This window comes from Ruditapes philippinarum, unplaced genomic scaffold (assembly GCF_026571515.1).
Source record: "Ruditapes philippinarum isolate M1 unplaced genomic scaffold, ASM2657151v2 ctg2415_1_1_1_1, whole genome shotgun sequence".
Classification (NCBI taxonomy): Eukaryota; Metazoa; Mollusca; class Bivalvia; order Venerida; family Veneridae; genus Ruditapes; species Ruditapes philippinarum.
The window spans coordinates 128,935-150,744 of NW_026860512.1; the positions used below are offsets into that span (position 1 = coordinate 128,935).

Sequence of the window (21,810 nt, forward strand, 5' to 3'; positions counted from 1 at the left end):
ATCAAATAGCCCTATGAACCAGATTCATAGTCAAATCAATTTCTAGTGCTTATAAACATTCTACACTGTTCTAGATGACCATTGTGGAAAAAACACCAAAGATTTACATAGAAAATGGTGCTGCTATACCGTCATCGAATTCACATGTTTTCAATTACCAATTCTGATGAGACTCGTATATCATTGTTGGATGATTCGACTGTTACTTATAGTCGGCTTACAGAGTCACTGTTTGAGAATAAACAGCTTTATACAAAACCAACACAACTTTAAACTTTTTTATTAGCAGTCATTTGTTCTCTTTCTTTAAAAAGGTTTTTGATTGCAAAAAATGTTGATGAAATTCAAACACTATGCTTTCCTGTCAAAACAACTTTATCCATATGAGCCGCGTCACGACAAAACCAACATAATGGGTTTGCGACCAGCATGGATCCAGACCAGCCTGCGCATCCGCGCAGTCTGATAAGGATCCAGGCTGTTCGCTCACCAACTCTATTACAAGTAGAGAAACTGATAGCGGATTGGACTGACAAGTTGTTCACAACTTGGGCACGCGAACTATTTTATTTGATGTTTCACATAAGTATTTAAACAACGCTAATAACACTAAAACATTATGTACGACAAAAAACTGTACACATTTTTGTACCTTTTCATAAAGCTAATTTGATTTAACATACATACATGCTGTAGTTGTTCAATTCCAGTGGCATCATTTTAATGTTGCTTTTGTCCAAATTGAAAACAAAACACGAGTTTAACAATATTTACAAACTTTATTGACATATTTTTTGTATATTTATAATTTCTTTTTACAAAATGAACACTTAAGCTAGGCAAAATGCGTATTTTTTTTAGTTTTTCTTGAAACAAGATGTAAAGTAAAAATGTAGCAAAATATTAACGGTTCTCACACATAAATCGAAAAACTCACACATAAATCGAAAAACATAGTTACACTTTTTGTCAATTACAACGAATTGAAGATTTTGCATTTACTTTAGCTCCTGAAAGTTCGGGTAAAATCGTCTATTTCCGTATTTTACAAATGTGAGCGGTAAATATTCGGTACATGAAGCAAGTTAAATGTACACGTTCTGGAATCAGTACAGTGAATTCCCTTTATGTCCAAGAAATGCTTTTATGCTTGAATCATTTCATTTTCGATGTCGTTATAGTTTTGTATGGAAGTTATCTTTGTTAACATTTCTACTACTTTTATTTTTAGTTCTCTCTCTTTTTCGGAATAGTCAAGCCAAACTTTGAGCAAGACCACCTGTATTTTAAATCCAGGGGTCTAGCTGACCACGTGTCAAAAAAGATGTGTTGTGGCCTGTAGATATGCATATCAATAGATTTATAACATGTTAACATGTGGCCTTTCACCTAATTTTGGTGAAAATAATTGATGTTTTTAAGCTTTTTATTTTGGCGATACGGGGGACTACCGCCCCCTTCGCCCCCCAACAGAGGCCAACCCCCTGATGTATCATTTTGATGGGGCGGCACCGAAAAAGTGGTCACTTTTTTAAACAACATTTGTGAGCAAAAAGCCGACAAAACACGTCTCTATGAGGGAAAAGGTTAAAAGCGAGCAAGCAGAACATATTATATATTAATTTGTGATATGTTAATTTAAAACTCTGAATTATCAACAAAAGCAATAACACATAAGCGCACGTGCATATCCACGCATGCGTATTCGCTACAAAATACTTACATATATATTTATATAAATTTATTAGGAGAAAACGTCTGAATAGTATACGAAGCTACTAATGTTATAAGTGTAAACTTTAAATTTTAACTATAATTTGAGCTTTGGCATATAAATGTACTATGTATATAGCAAATAAAAAGAAAAGAGATCGTCTTTTATTCAAATTATATACATTACGTCATTCGTCTGGTTTGATTGTTGAATAAAAACGATAATGTATAATTAATATATTATTTAGTTATGTTGGACCTACGACAAAAAAACAATAAATCGTGTATTTTATACAGTTGAAATAGTGGTGTTAAACCTACGAAAGAGAAATATTTGTGCATTTGCTATAATTTATTTAGTGGCGTAAGACCTATGACTACGCCAGTCAAGTGTATGTATCATACAGTGCAACTATTCTATAACCAAGTATTGGTGGTGTTAGACCTATGAGAAAAGTCTTTCACACGATGTGATGCTAATAAAGGCAGTGGACATATTCGAACTTTGGCCTCGAGGATTTTTTAATTGTACAGACACAGTGTTTTAAAAGGTCTTGATATTTTTCAATATTTCTGTCTTTGTCAATGTGATCCGTTCTTATTTGAATGTAACATAGCTAGGTGTTTACACGAAATCAAACATTTTGATAGCTTTGTATGTATTTATAACTCTCAACCGGAAGCCCAAAAAAGACAGGGCGTTACAAAATCTAAATGGATTACTGACATTTTATTTGGCATTTTATCGCTTTTATCAGTTATATCTTTTATTCTTTTTTGTATCAACAATATATTTATGCAGTTCAAATGGCAAATTCAACGTGCTTTTTACCAACATTGATCCACCCCGGTAACAGCATTCGTTTATTTCTGTATGTAAATATATTCTACCCGTTTGTTATCAACCTATTGGCTATGGAAGACCAAACACGTGACCATACGGAAATTACCGAATGCTATTACGGGGTCCGCGACCATTCGTAAATATATGTCACGTGTTTATTCTTTATGACGTCACTCAAAATTTCTCGGTGGTATAGCCCTCGTTGTCAAATTGTGTTAATCCATTGCCAAATTTGCCGTTAGTTTCCTCTAGCCCTGGAAGACAAAAATTGCACGTAAGTGAATGGTTACACAGAATAACTTGCAAATAACTGTCTTTAATAGTCTTACATATATTTGCGTTTAAATAGCTGATATTTAAAATATGAAAAAAAGTTCTGCTGGCGTAGGAATACTTGCTGAAATTTCACGAGCTTGTATAATAATTTACAATGCAACAACGCCCCCCTGTTGTCTATAAAACAAGAGATTTTAAACCATTCCAATATCAGATCACAACTAACATATAAATCTCTCTTCAGGATTGTTATTTTAAGCAAAATTTATTGTTTTTAAGTAAATAACCTTTGACATAGTTGTTGACATATTTACAAAACGTAAACTTCAATCTCTTTTTTTTTTGTACTATTTTTTTGGAACAAAGAATAAACAATACATATGCGTAGGAGTACAGAAGATGAAATTTCAAACACTTCCTTTTTCTTAGAACGAAACAATTGAACAATTTCTACAAAGGCAATACACTTACTAAAATAAATGAAATAAAACCAAAATTGTCAGAACAGGACAAATCAACCACGGTAATACTGCATTGCAGAGCTAAAGACATGTATACATAGAAGGTACTCGGATGAGTTCTGTTTTGCACGGTTGGACTGGAAGCAGTTTTTTGTCGAGATTTATGTAGTGTTTATGAACAGGTCTAGGCAGTCCAAATCCAAATCCAAATGATCCCTTGGTTGTTTTTTTTTTTTTTTTTTTTTTTTTTTGTATAACAATTATATTCTGTGAGAAAATTACCAAAAAAACGTGCAGGCTCAAAAAAGCGCAAATACAATCATCAATTCTGAGTATATTTCTTTCTTATTTGTTACATGTCTTTCTGTTTTAATTGTCCCAGTTGATCTATGAAAAAGATTCAAATTTTAAGGGTTTTTTTAGGGGGTGGGGTCATACCACAGTGGAGTTCCTTCAAAAATTTGGAACTTATATAAGGACTTACCTTTTGATGAGTCATAGCCCAAGTCACTATTCGAATCATTCATTTTGAATTTATCTGAAACTAAATTCATTAATATCTTTATTTTAAATAAATGTCCAAATAAATGTATTGAATCTATTCGAGTCAGTTTGGCTTGGTGCTAAACAGCTGCGTTAAGATAAACTATACATGTTTATTATAGAGTTTTGAATTAAAAACATTTATTCTTACGTTGATCATATAAAAAAATAAACAAAACTAGCAAAATACTGCTCTGGTTATACTGAGGGCTTTATTTTTTTAACCAACAAGCGTCTACATAATTTTGAAAAGAACTCAGATTTTAGATTGGTAAATATACTTTTCGTCTAGCAAGTGATGCTAGAAAAATTCTGTTAAGATGTATATAACAGCTTATTGTACATATCTGGCCAGTTTTATATTGATGTGCATACCAGTTTGTATATAACCAAGTGAAAAAGGTGCCGTAAAGGTTCATAAGCCTGCAAGTCTACCTATGAATTTGGGCTCAAACCAACCCTACTAGGGTAACGATAAGGGTTTCCTCTTATGACACCAGTACTTGTTTGTTCAATAAAATTGACCCGAGAGTGGTCCTAAAAGGCTTCAAGCTTTGTTCACAATCGAACTTAAACAAATACACAAATATTTGAAACCCCAAAACACGATATATTATTACTGTAAATAATCTGTGATAAAAGATAAACTTTAATCAAGGCCCTACATGGGTTTCGTTTCCACTTACCGAATCCTGATGGCGTCATCTCTAGATCACCATAGACTCCAGCTCTGTTCTCCTTCAACGCTGGTCCCCATGTCGGTTTCGGCGAGTTTACATCACAGAGTACTCGCCAGGCTCCATTGCGGAAGAAATATGCCAGGAACCAGAATGGAATGCATAAAACGGGCGTAAGAACGATCAGCCACCAGATGACGTCTGCCCATTGCGGAAAAACTCCAGGATCTTCTTCGTGTTTAGTTTTGTACTGTATACATTTGAATACGATCACGGCCTATAAAAATAATTATAATTAAAAACTTGCAACGTGATATTAAATGGCTGCAATGTATTTTTATGTACGCTGAAAAAATATGTGTATTTATAAACAAATGATAAGTTACTACGTCATCGCGCACCTGCAAAATGCTCCCAATCGTACGAGACGAAACAAAATAATTGGATCGATATTGCAGATGATAAACTTACCAAAAGACAAAGTGGCGTGAAGACCATCCACATTGGGCCAAAGTAGACGAATGAAAACTTTGAAATAGATCTCAGTAAGGGCGTGTCACCAAGCATCATCAGTATGTCTTTTCTGAACCTAACAAATCCTGGAAAAAGATATGAGCCGCGTCACGACAAAACCAGCATAGTGCGTTTGCGACCAGCATGGATCCAGACCAGCATCCGCAGTCTGATCAGTATCAATGCTGTTCGCTTACAAGCCCTATAAAAGGTAGAAAAACTGATAGCGAACAGCATGGATCATGATCAGATTGCGCGGATGCGCAGACTGGTCTGGATCCTTGCTGGTCGCAGACCCATTTTGTTATTTTGTCATGACGCGGCTCATATACGACTAATCATAATTAACAGAAATAATTAACACACATACGGATGGTAAAATACAGAAAACTTATAACTACATTTGTTTACAGTCGCATTATGTGGTTAAATACATATCTCTACGGTTGCCTCCCTTTAGTTCGTAAATCTCGTAATATTATTTTCTGTATTTTTCTTAGAGTATAATTACGGCTATCATAGTAAAAGTGATATGCTCTTAAAGTAAGGATAATTATATCATTTGTGTCTTAGAAGGTCCGAGTTCAAAACTTATCATCCCCGTTAAGAAATAAACTGAATTTCCATATAATTTTCATATTAACAATTCCTTTGACTTATCTATACTATAAATCAAAGGAACTGTTAATATGACTTACCTATACTATATGGGGGGCGTCCGTGGCCGAGTGGTTAAGGTCGTTGACTTCAAACCACTTGCCCCTCACCGCTGTGGGTTCGAATCCCGACAGGGACTTTGGATTCTTTCATGTGAAGAAGCTATCCAGCTAGCTTACGGAACGTCGGTGGTTCTACTCAGGTGCCAATTTTCGTGCCTGAAATAATGCACGGAAGGGCACATTAGGTCTTCCTCCACCAGTAAAGCTGGAACGTCGCAATATGACCTATATTGTGTCGATGTGACGTAAAACCCAAAACAAACAAACCTATACTATAAATTATAGGCGATTGCGATGACTTGCCATGTAAATAGACAATTGCGATGACTAACCGTTTATTGTGGCATTTGCAATGACTTACCGTATAGATAGGCAAGTGTGATGATTTACCGTATAGATATACAATTGCGATGATTTACTGCAATCGTTGCAATTGCATATGGTGACTTACGGTGACTTACCGTATAAATAGGCAGTGATTTTTGACTGTATAAATAGACAATTGTGGTAACTTACCGGATATAAAGGCTATTGCAATTACTTACCGTATATATAGGCAATTGCGATGACTTCAAAGAATCCAACAAACAGTAAAGGAAATCCGCCAGTTGCGTTGTCAACAAGATCAAGCAAATGGAATCCGCACTTAAATGTAAACATTAATTTCACCCATAAAAAGAATCATACAACAATAAAAAAATAGTGTTAAATTAATAAATGTTCGATATGCAGAAGAAACTTTAACTTGCGATAGCAGACACATCAATCTTCGCAATTGCCGAGACGTCATTGCTATTAAAAGTTATAAGGGCCTTCTAAACTTTGTTTTTGTCGAGAACAAATACAGGACCATTGTTTGGTTCAGAGCATAATTATTAATTTACGTTTGCACACAATCTAATTGCTTGACAGTTGAAATCACATCGAAGAAGATAGAATGTTAGTAAGGACTTGATAAAATCATTGTTTATTAGGGAATAATGCAAGTGCAATTTATTCGTTGATGATTTGGGGAAAATAGTTAAGAATTAAACTTGTAAGTTAAAAATTTTACAGTATCGGATATTTTAAATGAGGACAACAACTATGATAATATCTAAATTTAGTGTTCGCCAATTTTTTTAAGCCAATCACCGACGAGGATTTTTCCAATTCTCAGGTTTCAAATCTTAATAGAACAGATTTTATATAAACTGGACGTTTTATATTGTAAAACGCAAGTGGGCGGAGCACTAAGCCGGTTAGAGTGCATATTGGATGTTCTTCGTAAATAAGAAAGCTACAGTCGCTTTGCAAGCTCCGCTCCTTTTTAGCTTTCTTATTTACGAAGAACACTTAATATGCACTCTAACATATACTTGTTTTTATTTAACACAAGAATTCACCCTATGATACATTCTAATATAAAGGGAGACTATTAAACACATGCTAATTGTGAGTGAGTATTGTCTCCAAATTCTCAATGAGTTATCCCCCTTTTTTACTTGATGTCATATAACTTACCCCAGTACACATCGGCAGGCCTAACACGAATCCAACGATACAGTAAGAAGCTCTGAACAAGATGGCTTTATACTTTGACCTTCGTATGGATGGAAAATCATCGAGTACTCCAGTAAGAACTGTCTCAACGATAGAAAACTGTAAAACAAGAAATCAGATTTCCTAATTCTTTTATTTCAGTAACTTTATCCCTTAACGATTTAATTTCTACCGATTTTGACCAAGGTCATTCAGTGCATATATTCGAATATTTCGATAAGTTAATTTCATTGTAACTTTACCGAGTCTTACAGTCTTTACCGTTTCGTAAGATATTTACCGTTTCTTTAAAACTTTACCGTTTAGTTAAATATTTACAGTTTCGTTAAATCTTAATCGTTTCGTGAAAAAGGATTATATTTAAAAAATGTATCTATCTACATCGTTCTGTATTTGCAAAGCTAAAACTGTGACATTGTCGACCCGGTTATTACACTTCAAATACTCGATATTGAAACGCTTCTGATAAATACTATTTACTTGGAGAAAATTTATACACTTTACCTTTTCATCATAAATTTCACCCAAGATTTTAATGAAATTTACGTTCTTCATTTTGTACAACGGTTCGTTGCTACAAGATGGTCAATTGTAACATCAAATGAGCCGCGTCACGACAAAACCACATAGTGCGTTAGAGACCAGCATGGATCCAGACCAGCCTGCCTATCCGGGCAGTCTGATCAGGATCCATGCTGTTCGCTTACAAACCCTATTACAAGTAGAGAAACTGATAGCGAACAGCATGGATCCTGATCAAGCGCCTTTGAACATTTTATTTTTTGAGAAGGGCGCTATAGAAATGTGGTAATTATTATTATTATTATCAGACTGCGCGGATGCGCAGGTTGGTCTGGATCCATGCTGGTCGCAAACCCATTATGTTGGTTTTGTCGTGACACGGCTCAAATTAGTAAAAAGTATGCAAACGTTTTAGTAACATAAACTGGTCTTTTGTACAATAGAAATTGCAATACAACTGCATTTTTATCATCTAAATGTTATAATACAATAAATGTTAACACCAAGAATCAATTGTCCGGAAATGAAATATTTGGAGATGTTTTGACAATACCGATATTTCAAGTGATAAGTAAATACTATTAGTCATAGACGGAAACACTATAACAGTAATAATCGAGTCAGTGAGGAAAATTAGTTTGTATTGTATCGACTTCGTGGTGATAAAAATTACCTAATCTCATTAAAAAAAATTACACACACACAGATCACGTGATTAACCTCTCAGGTCACGTGACTTACCTCAGAACTGAATCCCAGCATCATCATCATAAGAAAGAAAAGAACGGCCCAAACCGGGGACGCTGGCATTTGCGCAAGAGCTTCTGGGTACGCAACAAACGCTAATCCAGGTCCTTAAATCATAAAATACAATATAAAATACAATCACTTTATGTTGAAATGTAAACATATAATATTTCAAGTTTTAAGTTGACACGAGGATTTATGGAAACGCAATATTTCAGTAATAGCACGTGAAGATGACATTTATAACACTGAATTACAACGATTACTTTTGGAAAAGATAACATTTAAACAATTTAAGGCAAAAACTTTCATCCACATTCACTAATAAAGCCGTGACTTTGGTAAATGTACGGGTAAAGGCACTAGTATTTGAAAGTGTTTCATTTATCTGTCTTTGTGAAACCTTCCAGAAGTATTTTCAGATTTCGTGAGACTTTGCAATTATAGTATTATCCGACTTCGTGAGACCTGTCAATGGTATTATCAGATTTCGTGCGACCTTACAATATTTTTGACATATTTTCGTGAGACCTTACACTAAACTTTTCAATGTTTTGAGAAAATACAATAGTATTGTCAGATGTCATGAAACTGTCCAAAAGTATTATCAGATTTCGTGAGACTTTTCAACAGTACTGTCATATTTCGTGAGACTTTGAAAAAGTACTGTCAGATTTTATGAGACCTTAGAATAGTACTGTCTTATTTTGTGACATTTCACAATAGTATTGTCAGATTTCGTGAGACCTTAAAATAGTATTTTTAAATTTCGTGAGATTTTACTGTACTATTTCGTGAGACTTTAGAATATTAATTCAAATTTCGTGAGACTATTGCATACCTCCGGCAGCGACGTCCTTCACTGACACGCCTTTTTGATTCGCCATGAATCCGAGTGAAGCGAAAATAACAAATCCGGCATAGAAACTTGTTAGACAGTTGATAACTGGTACAAGGAACGTATCTCTAGAAAAAATCAAAAATGAAAATTATTTAAAAAACAAAATCATTTATGTCTCGTGACTTCAAGTGGCTGATTTTTGTTGTTGTTTTTTATTATTATTTTATAGAAAATACATGGTTGATGTGAGCAAAAAAAAATACAAAATTCTATCCTAATGTTCAACATAACATCTTACGTCTTTGGCATATTTCGTAACTTTCCGTATGTAAATAACTCACAACATGACTACGATCAAGCCTTGTTAACTAAACACTAATCAAATAATACTAAAACACGGAAAGAACTGAAAAACGAAATATTAAAGGCCCATCATGCTTTTTTTATTTCCCTTAAGTTTTAGCTGTATAGTTTCGAAAAAGTTACTTATGGGTCAATTATCTGAACTATGTTTTGCTCTGCTGCACTTTGGTAATTTGTATAGTTGTAGTGTATTTTGTATGGAAGTCGAAATTCTACTTTTTTTACATTTTCTACTTTTATGACAAATCATTTCACATTCAGAAGAATTTTCTGCAGGTGATAAGTATCTAACATGTCCTAAATTCATTATTTCAACGTGACAAAACTAATATATGTCCTTTGCAAATAAATGAAAACATATTTCTGGGGGATAATGTGCCTTTAATAGAAAGAGAATAATGTTACCTGAGGACATTATTCCGGAAGTTGTTGTAACTGGCCATAGCAATAAGTCCTCCGGAGCATGCGCTTAGCGAATAAAATATCTGTACAGCCGCGTCCGACCATACCTGGTGTAAAACATAATTGTTATATGTATATTGGTTGTAATAAAGATTTTGACAGATATAATAAAACAGCAAAATTCCATTTTTTTTTTAGAAAAAAGAGAGATTTCTTAGAAAATTGACAGTAGTCCTGTAGATAAAACTATATAAACGTCATGAAGGGACGTCACAAACATGCAGTATTATAATGTTGCTCATTCATCATTAAACAACAACACGGTATATCATACACGAGTGATTATATTATGTAATATGAGATGGAAAGGAATTCATTGTTGGTTTGAGTGTAATGCTTGCTTTCAAATCTATACATATTGTGATGTAAAAAGATACCTGCTTGTAAATTTGCTTATTTAAAAATGAAATAAGTTTAAACTAAGAACACGAGATTTTGTGCCTATGTGTAGCAGTTTCTTGGGCGGGTTTTGTGATTTATTTCACAGTAATATAGTAAATATGTAATGGCGACTTTCCAACATAATCTTTGGTTGAAATAGAAGTAAAAACCCTTATCCCTAAAAACAAGACAAATAGGATGAAAATATATTTTATCTTGATTTTCAGAAAATTGGACATAAATTAATCATTAAGCAGATGACATATTTTGGCAGACGACAATTTTGATTCTCCCGGCATGCAAAGGGTTAACACGTTATCAGTTGAAAGTATGAAGTCTTCAAACAGCGTTATTTCGTCGCCTCATGCTTTTTTTTAATATTAACTTTATAAATAAGATCACAACGTATTATTTTCGAATATTTTCCAAAAAGGATACATTCGTAATATTTCAATAGAAAATGTAATCTGTAATCTTGTGGTTAAGGACGAAAGTATGATGTGATATTTATACAATATATCATTAGGCCTATATATATAATGTCTTCGTGTATTCGACTTTGCATGAACAACTTATTAAAACTCATTTAGAAAACGAAATACTCAGCTTAAAACAATATTCAGGGAACACTCGAATTTATATCGTTATATCCGGATATCTTCACAGCCGAAATTCAAGCAATTTGAAAACTAGAGTCAGAATCACGTCAGCAGCTTCGTTATAAGCAGTATATCGTAATATGCGATATTGTTATAAGTGGAGTTCATAGTAATACAATAAATGACCCATAAATTGATCGAAATGCAGAATAACATACCTTTGCTTCACCAAGCTTCGTAATATTTGGTGTCAGGTAAAAATCAATTCCATCTTTACTTCCATCCAAGGTGAGGCCACGAATCAAAAGTGCAGTTAACAAGATATAAGGAAATATGGCGGTGACGTATACAACCTATAAATAGCAAGTAAACAGAAAATGTACGAAAATATACAAACAAACGAACAAAAAAAAGCACTCGGATATTCCGGACAGGTGACCAATACGGCATCTATTTATTGTCGTATTGTTTGATTTAGTTAAACGTCACACCGACACAGTATATGTCATATGACGACTTTCCAACCTAACCGGTGCAGCAAGACCTCAGATACACTTCCGTGTATTATTTCAGACCATCACGGGCACCTGAGTAGAGACATCGACATTCCTAGCTATTTAGTACATTATGCTATAAAAAGTACGATTTGCAATTTTGCACCATACTCTTTTCTTACAATATTTAATTTAAATTCGGCTACGTTTCATAAGTAAATGATATATTCATGCATTATAGAAATCATTGCCTTTATGGTTCCCTTCCGTTTATTAAACCCGAATTTGGGTTCTTTTGCGCATGCGTAAATTATAAAATTTCATGACAAGCTCCGGATGCCTTCCATATTTAGACCGTATTTTATCTGTGTATCAAAAATGTTAGTACGTACATGTATTTTGTATTCTTTCATGTGAATGCCTATTTCATTGAAGTAAATCGTATTAAAACTACTTACCTTCCCCAAAGATTTAATGCCCTTTGTTAGCACAAGGAATACTATCGTCCATGCCAGAAGAAGGCAGAGTGTGAGCTCCCAACTAATTCCTCCCGTAACGTCAAGGCCTGAAGTCTGACGTAGCACTCGGTTTCTGTAATTCGATATCATTAGATTGTAAGTATATTTTATTATGAATATCTGTGTAATGATAAAATGGTGCGTATTCATACTGGAAACGGTATTGTAACAGTTATCCACAACAGACAATAAAGCCAAAATCATTTTTTTAAAAAAGAACAATCATCGCTTCATAATTTTCAAACTTTAGAAAAGGTTTTTACTAAATTTATTTTAAATAAAGATGTCGAAATTTTTTAAAAATGAAATTTACATAAAACTGCGATTAAGGACTGATTTTTTCAATATTTTTTCAATAGTTATTTTTTTGCTTGACTAAGCATTAAGCCTAAAACTCCAATTTTGTCCTCCTTTTATAAAATTAAAATTACATATACCTTTGCAATGGGGCAAATTACTTTCTTTGTTCACTGCATAATATTTTACTTCTAAATACATTTTCAAAAAATTTCATGAAAATTAGCATGAATCTTTAGAATGCATTAGACAATAACATACTTTCTTGAATGTTAACCAAACATTTGAAACTCATACTTACGAGAAATACTCTTCACTTGGATTCGTAACTTTGCTCTCATTAAAAGTGTAATTCACTGAAATCAGAGGCACATTACTAAATCATTACTGCATTATCTTTTATCAGATCAAAGTACTGGAAGCACTGATGGAAGGCGACTTTTTGCATCTTGAACGATTATTCATCAATACTGTTTAGTTCCTATTTTAAAGAACTACTAGTATTTGTTTATGACGAAATATGTTCGGGTAAAGTCGTTCGTGCAAAGCTTCACGAGTCTACATTCTAGTGGTCCCAACTTAAAAGTTACTATTCACGCTTTTCTTCTGTACTGATAAAGGGAAGTAACCACTTCTTACGCCAATTTTGGTGCACAAGATAAATTATCCTAGCGGATAAACATTATTTTATCTTTAGAATCACGTGATCTGAACATGTTTATTTTACGACACATGTTTGAATACAGGACCAAGAGAAAGAAAAACAAAATTATTTAAGAATATAAAACTGAATGTTTTTGCCATAACTGGTATATGTCAACGCTGAACGAATTTTTCTTCCGAGCGCTATATTTATTATAAATATGCAGATTTCCTCAACATTTACAAATAAGCAAGTACATTCAGTAGCATATGTAATGATAATCATGTGAAGGTAAAATTGAGTAGGTGTGCTATCTAAAATAAATATTAGCGACTCAAATACCTACTTCCTCATACGTAAGTATTATACATATTTACATTTCAGGTCACATGACAACACATTCTGATGTATAACTTACAACAATCTTGTCTGGTTGAATTCCAAGGGTCAGGGTCACTTTTGTTCATCGTATTGTCACGACACAAGCATGACGCCCAATCCGGGTCACATGACGTCCACAGAAGCGTACTGCGCATGCTCGCGAAAAAGTAATATATGCAGACGGCAATGATGACGTTATAGTATAAGCTGATGAGTGCCGACACTATTATCATAGAATATCCCAAACCTGTAAAACAAATCATACATGTTTCATAAACGAATTATGCACTTTCCGTTAAAAGAAAATAATAATACAGTTTAAGTGAAAATGTTCAGTACTGGATACACAACCTTTTACGTTCTGTTTTAGATGTGGACAGAAGTTTGTTAAATACTTGTTAGTAATATTCTGGAGGAGAGATATTTATAATTTTTTTCACTTTTTTTAAATTGTAACCTCTGCAAAGCGGTCGTCTATAAAGCCACCACCTCTTTACAACATCAGTATCATTTTCTCACTTCAAACTATATTTAACCTGCACTGTAGAGCAACACCTCTCAGATGCAACCGCAAACTTCATCTACCAAGGGGTGTTGCTCCTACCGAGGATGTTCATTGAAATTCATAAAAATGCTCTTTTTATCATCGCTGTATGCTTTCCAGAGACAAACATAAATGTATATCAATGAGATATCAGTTCTCATATCTCAATGGCTCAAACTTAGTGAAATATAAAGTTTAATTCCTCGTTCTGAACATTTAACAGCATCGCAAAATTTAACGCACACCTTAAACGTAAAATTTCAAATACGCAAGTAAGCGTCATTTTGGCTTCATATTTCGTCCAACTTACGTCATCTTCAGAAGGATGTGGTCCATATTTATTGTAACAAACAAATATTTTCTATAAAGATTTTTTATGATAAACCTAGATTCTAAGTCACATGACGTCCACAGCGGCGTACTGCGCATGCCCGCGATAAAAGGATAATGGTGTATGTACCTTTCATTGCAGGGTTAATAATCCAGATCTTAACTGGCCCTAAGCTGGCAAACTGGCCGAAACTCAGCTCAAGGTAAAACAGAGGTATACCCATCACAACCAAGCAGATAAAATATGGTATAAGAAACGCCCCTGAAATAAAAAAGAATTACATGCAAAGAATATAAAAAAGCACATGATTTCAGTTATTTCAAAAACAGTGCTATAGGTCCTACTTCATTGTATGTTCTTTTAGTAAGTAAACGAAAATAAATTTCGTGATTTGTGAAAATGTTGAAATTACGCGCGATTTCGATCATAATATTCACACTTGTGAGAATTGTCTACGAATATGATGCAACCTATATATAAACCTTTTTTTTTTCTTATTAAATAAAGATGCACACATTATTTAATCATGATTTCAAAATGTACTTACCGCCGCCATTTTCGAAACACAGATACGGAAATCGCCAAACATTTCCGAGTCCAACAGCAAAGCCAACCAGAGTTAAGATAAACTCCACGTGACTGCCCCAGTTAGCTCGTTGCTTCTGTAAAGGATAAGAGAAACTATTTAATATTGTAGCTGATTTGCTTTTCATCTGCCGTGTCTTTTCTTGTTCGAGGTGTTATGCAAAAAACACTGAGTCACGATAAGGGTAAAATTTGGTCTCTCGTTCGTGTTTTGATTTAGCCTTTTCATATTGTTGCAATGTCACATATTCGTTTTCCTGTAGTACGGGCGCATGCGCGTTGCAGTTGCACATATGCCTAAGTAACAATGGATGAATTGATGATCACTAAAGTATCCCTTTTCAGGATTGTTATTTCCTCGACATATGGACGCTTATGTCAGTTAAAGGAACATTATGCCTAAGAAATCCATATTTTTAATAGTTTGAAAAGGTCAAATATCTGTATAAATGTATAGTAATATTTTAACTATTGATTTATAACAATCCTATCAAATGTTAATCAACTAAAGACGGAACGGGCAATTGTGTGCTGTAAATGTAGCTTAAATGTAAACAAAGTAGTATTTTCGTTTCCATACACAATATTAAATCAATATAATTATACAGATTGCCAACACAGCAGAAGTAGCAAAAGATAATAAATCCAAATGGCAAATGGGTACTTTTTGGTCCTTGTAACAAGATTTCAAAAAAAAAAAGTTTATGGAAAACAAAATTGATAGCATTTCTATAACAAAATGGAAATTGAAGTTGCTCGTTGACAATTGGCTAATTTATTTCAATATACAGGCTAGCAAGATTTGTCTTTTGAGTTATAAATCATTATTTTCAACTGTTCATTCTGTGGAACTTTAGTTTAAATTATTGAATAAGAGATAATATTAAATCTAAAAAAACTCTTGTCAACTTTTTCAGACTTCATTTGAAGAGCTGACGAATGGTGACATTTGCCGGAAGTAGTTATTACGAACTACTTTTTGTGCGATTCGTCACATTTCAAGCGCACGATAAAAAAAGATGCAATTGACCTTAATTGGGGTGTATGAACACGTATAGATACCGATAAAAAGTAAGTTATCACATGTTTGTTTACATTTCGTTGAGGAAGACCGACATGAAAAGAAATATATGTGTGTCACAATCTGAGATAACTGCCTAACGACCAAAGTATATATTTACTAACAGTACAGCGTAAATCATTTTAGATAAAGGACTTCAGCTGTTATATTAAGTACAACGGGTACTTGAACAGAAAGAAGTAATTTTGTTAATCCTGCTGAAGAATTGCTGAGTAAAATTCTACTGCTTAGCTACAAGCAGTTTGTTTATTAGTACCAGGTGTCCTACTGCATAGGTGACAAATAAAGTACTTTGTTTATCCTACAAGCTAAATGCTAAATTGATCCTAGTACGCAACTACTTGTTGATGCTTCTTCATACCGACTTTGTTAATCCTTCTTCATAACTGCTTAGTTTGCCTTCTACATATAAATAGTTTGTCCCTCTACATAACTGATTAGTTGGTCCTTCTACATATCTAATTTGTTTATCGAACTGCATAATATCTTTGCTGATCCTTTTACTAAACTTTTTTGTTGATTCTACTACATAACTTCTTTGTTGATCCTACTTCATAATTCCTTTGTTGATGCTTCTACATAACTCCGTTGTTGATTCTACTACATAACTTCTTTGTCGATCCTACTACATAACTTCTATTTTGTTGCTACTACTTAACTTCTTTGTTGATGCATCTACATAATTCCTTTGTTGATGCTACTACATAACTTCTATTTTGTTGCTACTACATAACTTCTTTGTTGACTCTACTACATAACAGCTTAGTTGGTACTTCTACATAACTAATTTGTTGATCATACCACATAACTTCTTTGTTGATCCAATTTCACAACTTCTAGGTTGATACTACTACATAACCTATTTGTTAATCTTGATACACAACTCCATTATTGATCCTTCTACATGTATAACTAATTTGTTGATCCTACTACATAACTCCGACTGTTGAAGATCCCAATTTAAATTTTATATGCCTCTAATAGCTTTCGGTTCGAGTCCCACTAGGGATTGTAAAATCTGTCATGTGCGCTCAATTCGTTGGTTCTTCATGAAGGAGTATTTTTTGAAAGCGGAGAACCTCTTTTATTATCGTAGCAGTATCGGGTAAAGAAGATCTACATGTCAAACATATTACATATAAAATTTTGTCAGATGTTCTTCCTATTAAAATGTATTTGTTTTTATTAATGATGAAGTTAAAACACATATTTAGGACTATATGAAACGATTACATTAATTGTCTGAAGTATTTAGACGATTGTCAATAATAATCCTTGAATACCATTAAAATGTTATTGAGTGGTGCGCAAATTAAACATGCGCGTCTGAACACGTGATTTCATGGTGCAAAGTTGCGTCATGCGCGGTGTATGCGCGACAAACTAAAAAAAACTTTCAATAGTTTGCCCAAATCCAAATTTTGATACGCAAATATAGACGGTATTACGGAAGACTTTGCGATGAACCTACAGTCATGTAAAGGAAGTTGACGGACGCCAACAAAACTGTGTATTTGAATACACACCGTATTACCGGCGGCAGTGATAGCAGATCACTGCAGTGATGGCAGATATCTGAAAATTACTGATCGGTACAGGTAGGTTATAAATTTGGTTGGTTTAATTATATTACACAAATACGGCCCATATCATTGCTATAAAACTATTGTCCATTGAATGGAGATACTGTAAGGTAATTTTGGACTCGTTTTTTCCTGTTTTAAGACTATTTTGAGCAGGTTAAAAGTGACAGCCTCGGAAAAATCCGTGAAATTGTCTTTTTTCTGTTCAAAATATCTCAAGTTTTAAGTAAATGGCAGGATTTCTTGTTATCAATATAGACGTTTAGCCATTGGGGTCACGCAAGCCAAATATCTACCCCGTGAGTCTTTTCTTGAAAGTTTTACAGACGCTCAATCTTGTCCGGTCGAAGAAAAAATGCTGCCGTTGTAGGCAGATACATATTATAAATGCTGCCGTCGATGGCAGAAATACCATGAAAGTGGCTTACATTCTGACAGAAAATCAAGTTCAATCTTTTATCAATTCCTCTTTTCTTTGCGTCCTTTTAGTCGGAATTGAGACGTTAAACTATCATTTCTAATATTTTCTCAAGATAGAAAAGTTATTAATGCGGTGTGCATCGAAAAAAGCTTTTTAGCAACATGCAGTTACAATACAAAAAGTGATGATTTAGTACGACAAAATTTTACTATAAATAGAGAAATGAACATGAAAAACTTCATTTTTCTATATTCATGCATGTGTGCTTGAACTGTTCATATGAATTGAAAGGTAAAAAAAGAGAAAAAGAATATAACAAATAAAAAAAATCTAGTTTATTTCCTATAAATACAGGATTTATTTTTATCAAGTGATATGAATCATCGAAAGGTCCATCTTAATAAGTTGTCATGGCTACAACTAAAATGAATAAAAAAACATATAGTTAGATGGGAGCACGTGATGTTAGAACTGTTGTTAATAGTTTAGCATAGTAAATGTAATTCAAAGGCAAACTACAATTAACGCTATTACAGACATGAAAATTTAAAGAAATGAATCCACATTGTCGTGTTTTTCAACTTGATAATATAGGAAAATATTTGAACTGTCAATAATATCTTTCCATTTTACATTAACATACATTGTTTTATGATACACTGATGCCAGTTGCGAGGTTAATAGTCTCCCCTTTATTACATCAATTTTATAATTTATAATCTGCGCCGATTAAGTAAATTTCAGCCTTTATTTGTCATAAAGCGATGAACATTATTACCTCGAGAAAATAATGTCATATGCTAGCAAATGAATATCCACTTAAAGAAATTACTTGCTGTAATATGCAATTGGCGTTATGTCTTAAAAAGGGAGTGCGCTGCTAAACTTAAGATACATATAGTATTGTATACATATAGTATTGTATGCATGTAACTGACAGACACACATGCATGAATATAGAAAAATGAAGTTTTTCATGTTCATTTCTCTATTTATAGTGAAATTTTGTGATACTAAATCATAACTTTTTGTATTGTAACTGCATGTTGCTAATAAGCTTTGTTTCGATGCACATACCGCATTAATGAAAAAAATCAAAATCTACAAAACAGCAATTTTTCTTCAAAATTATATGTGAGGCCTTGTTTTAACATGGAAAAATGCGTTTTAGGGTAATTTCGTTTTTTTTCATCAGTTTCTATTAACCCATTACCAGATATATACGCCTTTCTACGCCTTTTTCACCCCCCCTCATTTTTTGCTTTCTCAAATGGTGAAAAAATGCCTTATTTAGGCCCCAAAACACTTGTTTTTGTTTGATAAATGTTGTTTAAAAAATTGACCACTTTTTCGGCGCGGCCACCCACCCCCATCCAAAAGATACATCAGGGGGTTGCCAGAAAGGGGATGTGCCCCCTTCTGTCTGGGGGGTTTGAAGGGGGGCTGAGTCCCCCTCATCGCCAAGAAAACTTTGGACTTGTGGGAGGCTAAAAAAGGTCCCAGGTCAATCATAAGGTAACGTGTAACCAATGCTGAAAAGCCATTGACTCTATCTCAATCCATTGAGAAGTGGCAGCACTTTGAAATCAATTTTGATGGAAAAAATCAACTCAAAATAGTGATTTTTGGCAATTTTGAGATGTCCCCTAGTTGCTATGGTAACAGGGTAACAGGAAATTTCAGACTGAACATGTTGTTACAAAGGCAATGGTCCAGTCAACATTTGTGCCAAGTTTGATTAGTATTGAAGCAGTTTTTATAGTTTTATAGCAACTTGAACTTGTAACGGGAGACCTTTCAATGAAAACAGCCATTTTTCACAAGATGCTCATGGGGTAATTGGTTAATAACTTTTCTATCTTGATAAAATATTAGAAATGATAGTTTAACGTCTCAATTCTGACTAAAAGGGCGCAAAGAAAAGAGGAATTGATAAAAGATTGAACTTGATTTTCTGTCAGAATGTTAGCCACTTTCATGGTATTTCTGCCATCGACGGCAGCATTTATAATATGTATCTGCCTACAACGGCAGCATTTTTTCTTCGACCGGACAAGATTGAGCGTCTGTAAAACTTTTAAGAAAAGACTCACGGGGTAGATATTTGGCTTGCGTGACCCCAATGGATGAACGTCTATATTGATAACAGGAAATCCTGCCATTTACTTAAAACTTGAAATATTTTGAACAGAAAACAGACATTTTCACGGATTTTTCTAAGGCTTTCACTTTTAACCTGCTCAAAATAGTCTGAAACAGGAAAAAACGAGTCCAAAATTACCTTACAGTATCTCCATTCAATGGACAATAGTTTTATAGCAATGAAATGGGCCGTATTTGTGTCATATAATTAAACCAACCAAATTTATAACCTACCTGTATCGATCGGTAATTTGCAGATATCTGCCATCACTGCAGTGATCTGCCATCACTGCCGCCGGTAATACGGTGTGAATAACCTAGCCAAATTGATGGAGTGTTTCACGCAATCGTAATACCCTGATAAGAAGGGTCATTCTATCTTAGGGGGTCAACATGCAGGACTGATAAATGCGATGTTTACATTGATAAAGTCGCTGTTATTAAATTTCAATTTGCAGTATTACGTAGTACATGTTGAAGTTTTTGTTTTGGTGTGTGTTTTTTTGTTGTTTTGTTTTTGTTTTAAATTTTCTTTTTTTATTTATCTATTTTTGTGGTGGTTTTCCCACTTTTTCCTCGTAATTTAGGAGGGGGGAGGGAGTAAATGTATGGGTTTTTCTTAAATATAATGTGCTAATTGGCTAAGATAATTCAGACACTCTAGTAACGATCCATTCAAGTATGTAATTTTGTCTTTGTATAGACCATGAAATCGGTTCCCTGAGTTATTATAGAAGGTATAGTAATTGTACTTGTATTAAGAATGCACTCACATATGTCAAACCTTATACCCATGATGGAACAAAGTGTATATGGTTATATGGTTATATGGTTTTATAAAATCTATAGTTTCAACCCAACAATAGGCCAGACAATATATTCTCCGATCTTCAATAATTAGAACCATTTTACCAGACGTAACAAGATGTTGAAGAAGAAAGTGCTAAAAATTGAAAATTTCATTCTTACAATTTGTCTTTCTTTCTTTCTTCTTTCTTTCTTTTTCTTTCTTTTCTTTCTTTCTTTCTTTCTTTCTTTCTTTCTTTCTTTCTTTCTTTCTTTCTTTCTTTCCAACTTCTAACATTTGAGCAGTCTGGTTTTTTTTTTTTTGTGTTTTTTTGTATTTTTTTTTTTTTTGTTGTTGTTTTTTGTTGTTTTTTTTTTTTGGGGGGGGGGCGAGTCTGGATTTTACACCTATTTTAACACATGTTGGTCATATTTCGGCGACTGGTCTACCTGGCAGGCTTTTCTGTATAACTTAACCAGTAATTAACAATATCTACCCAAGTGACCGATTACTTATTCCACATGATTTCTGAATCAGCGATGAGAGACAAATCACCATTAGACTCAATGTCCGTGACGAAAAAATATGCCTCGCCAGGGTATCGAACCAGCAGGCCTGTGCTGATCCAATGATGTCCCTACTGAGATAAGCTGACGGTGAAAACAATCAATTATTTCATTAAATATTTCATCATTATTTTATCTGTTTTGTTACGGTGAAAAAAAAAGAAACATGTTTCTTATCAATGACAGTATAAAACTTTGTTTTAGATAAATGACGTAAAAAGGAGAAAAATATTG

At 33.7% G+C, this 21,810-nt stretch overlaps 1 protein-coding gene across 2 annotated transcripts in view; it reads right to left on the reverse strand.

The window, feature by feature from the left end:
- Nucleotides 1-759: 759 nt before the first annotated feature.
- Nucleotides 760-21,810, reverse strand: part of LOC132760422 (sodium- and chloride-dependent glycine transporter 1-like) — a 29,642-nt gene continuing 8,591 nt past the window's right edge. Inside the window, exons 2-16 of one of the 2 annotated variants that reach the window (XM_060752401.1) lie at nt 14,959-15,073; nt 14,541-14,672; nt 13,574-13,783; nt 12,814-12,868; nt 12,156-12,288; nt 11,422-11,556; nt 10,167-10,270; nt 9,399-9,523; nt 8,552-8,664; nt 7,250-7,387; nt 6,292-6,391; nt 4,986-5,113; nt 4,524-4,791; nt 3,779-3,832; nt 760-2,811 (exon numbers count right to left, since the gene is read on the reverse strand). In XM_060752401.1, the coding sequence (XP_060608384.1) occupies nt 2,732-2,811; nt 3,779-3,832; nt 4,524-4,791; nt 4,986-5,113; nt 6,292-6,391; nt 7,250-7,387; nt 8,552-8,664; nt 9,399-9,523; nt 10,167-10,270; nt 11,422-11,556; nt 12,156-12,288; nt 12,814-12,868; nt 13,574-13,783; nt 14,541-14,672; nt 14,959-15,073 (1,890 nt within the window). In that variant the 3' untranslated portion in view covers nt 760-2,731. Of the gene's footprint in view, nt 2,812-3,778; nt 3,839-4,523; nt 4,792-4,985; nt 5,114-6,291; nt 6,392-7,249; nt 7,388-8,551; nt 8,665-9,398; nt 9,524-10,166; nt 10,271-11,421; nt 11,557-12,155; nt 12,289-12,813; nt 12,869-13,573; nt 13,784-14,540; nt 14,673-14,958; nt 15,074-21,810 lie in introns of both variants that reach the window. The other variant, XM_060752400.1, reaches the window with a different exon arrangement.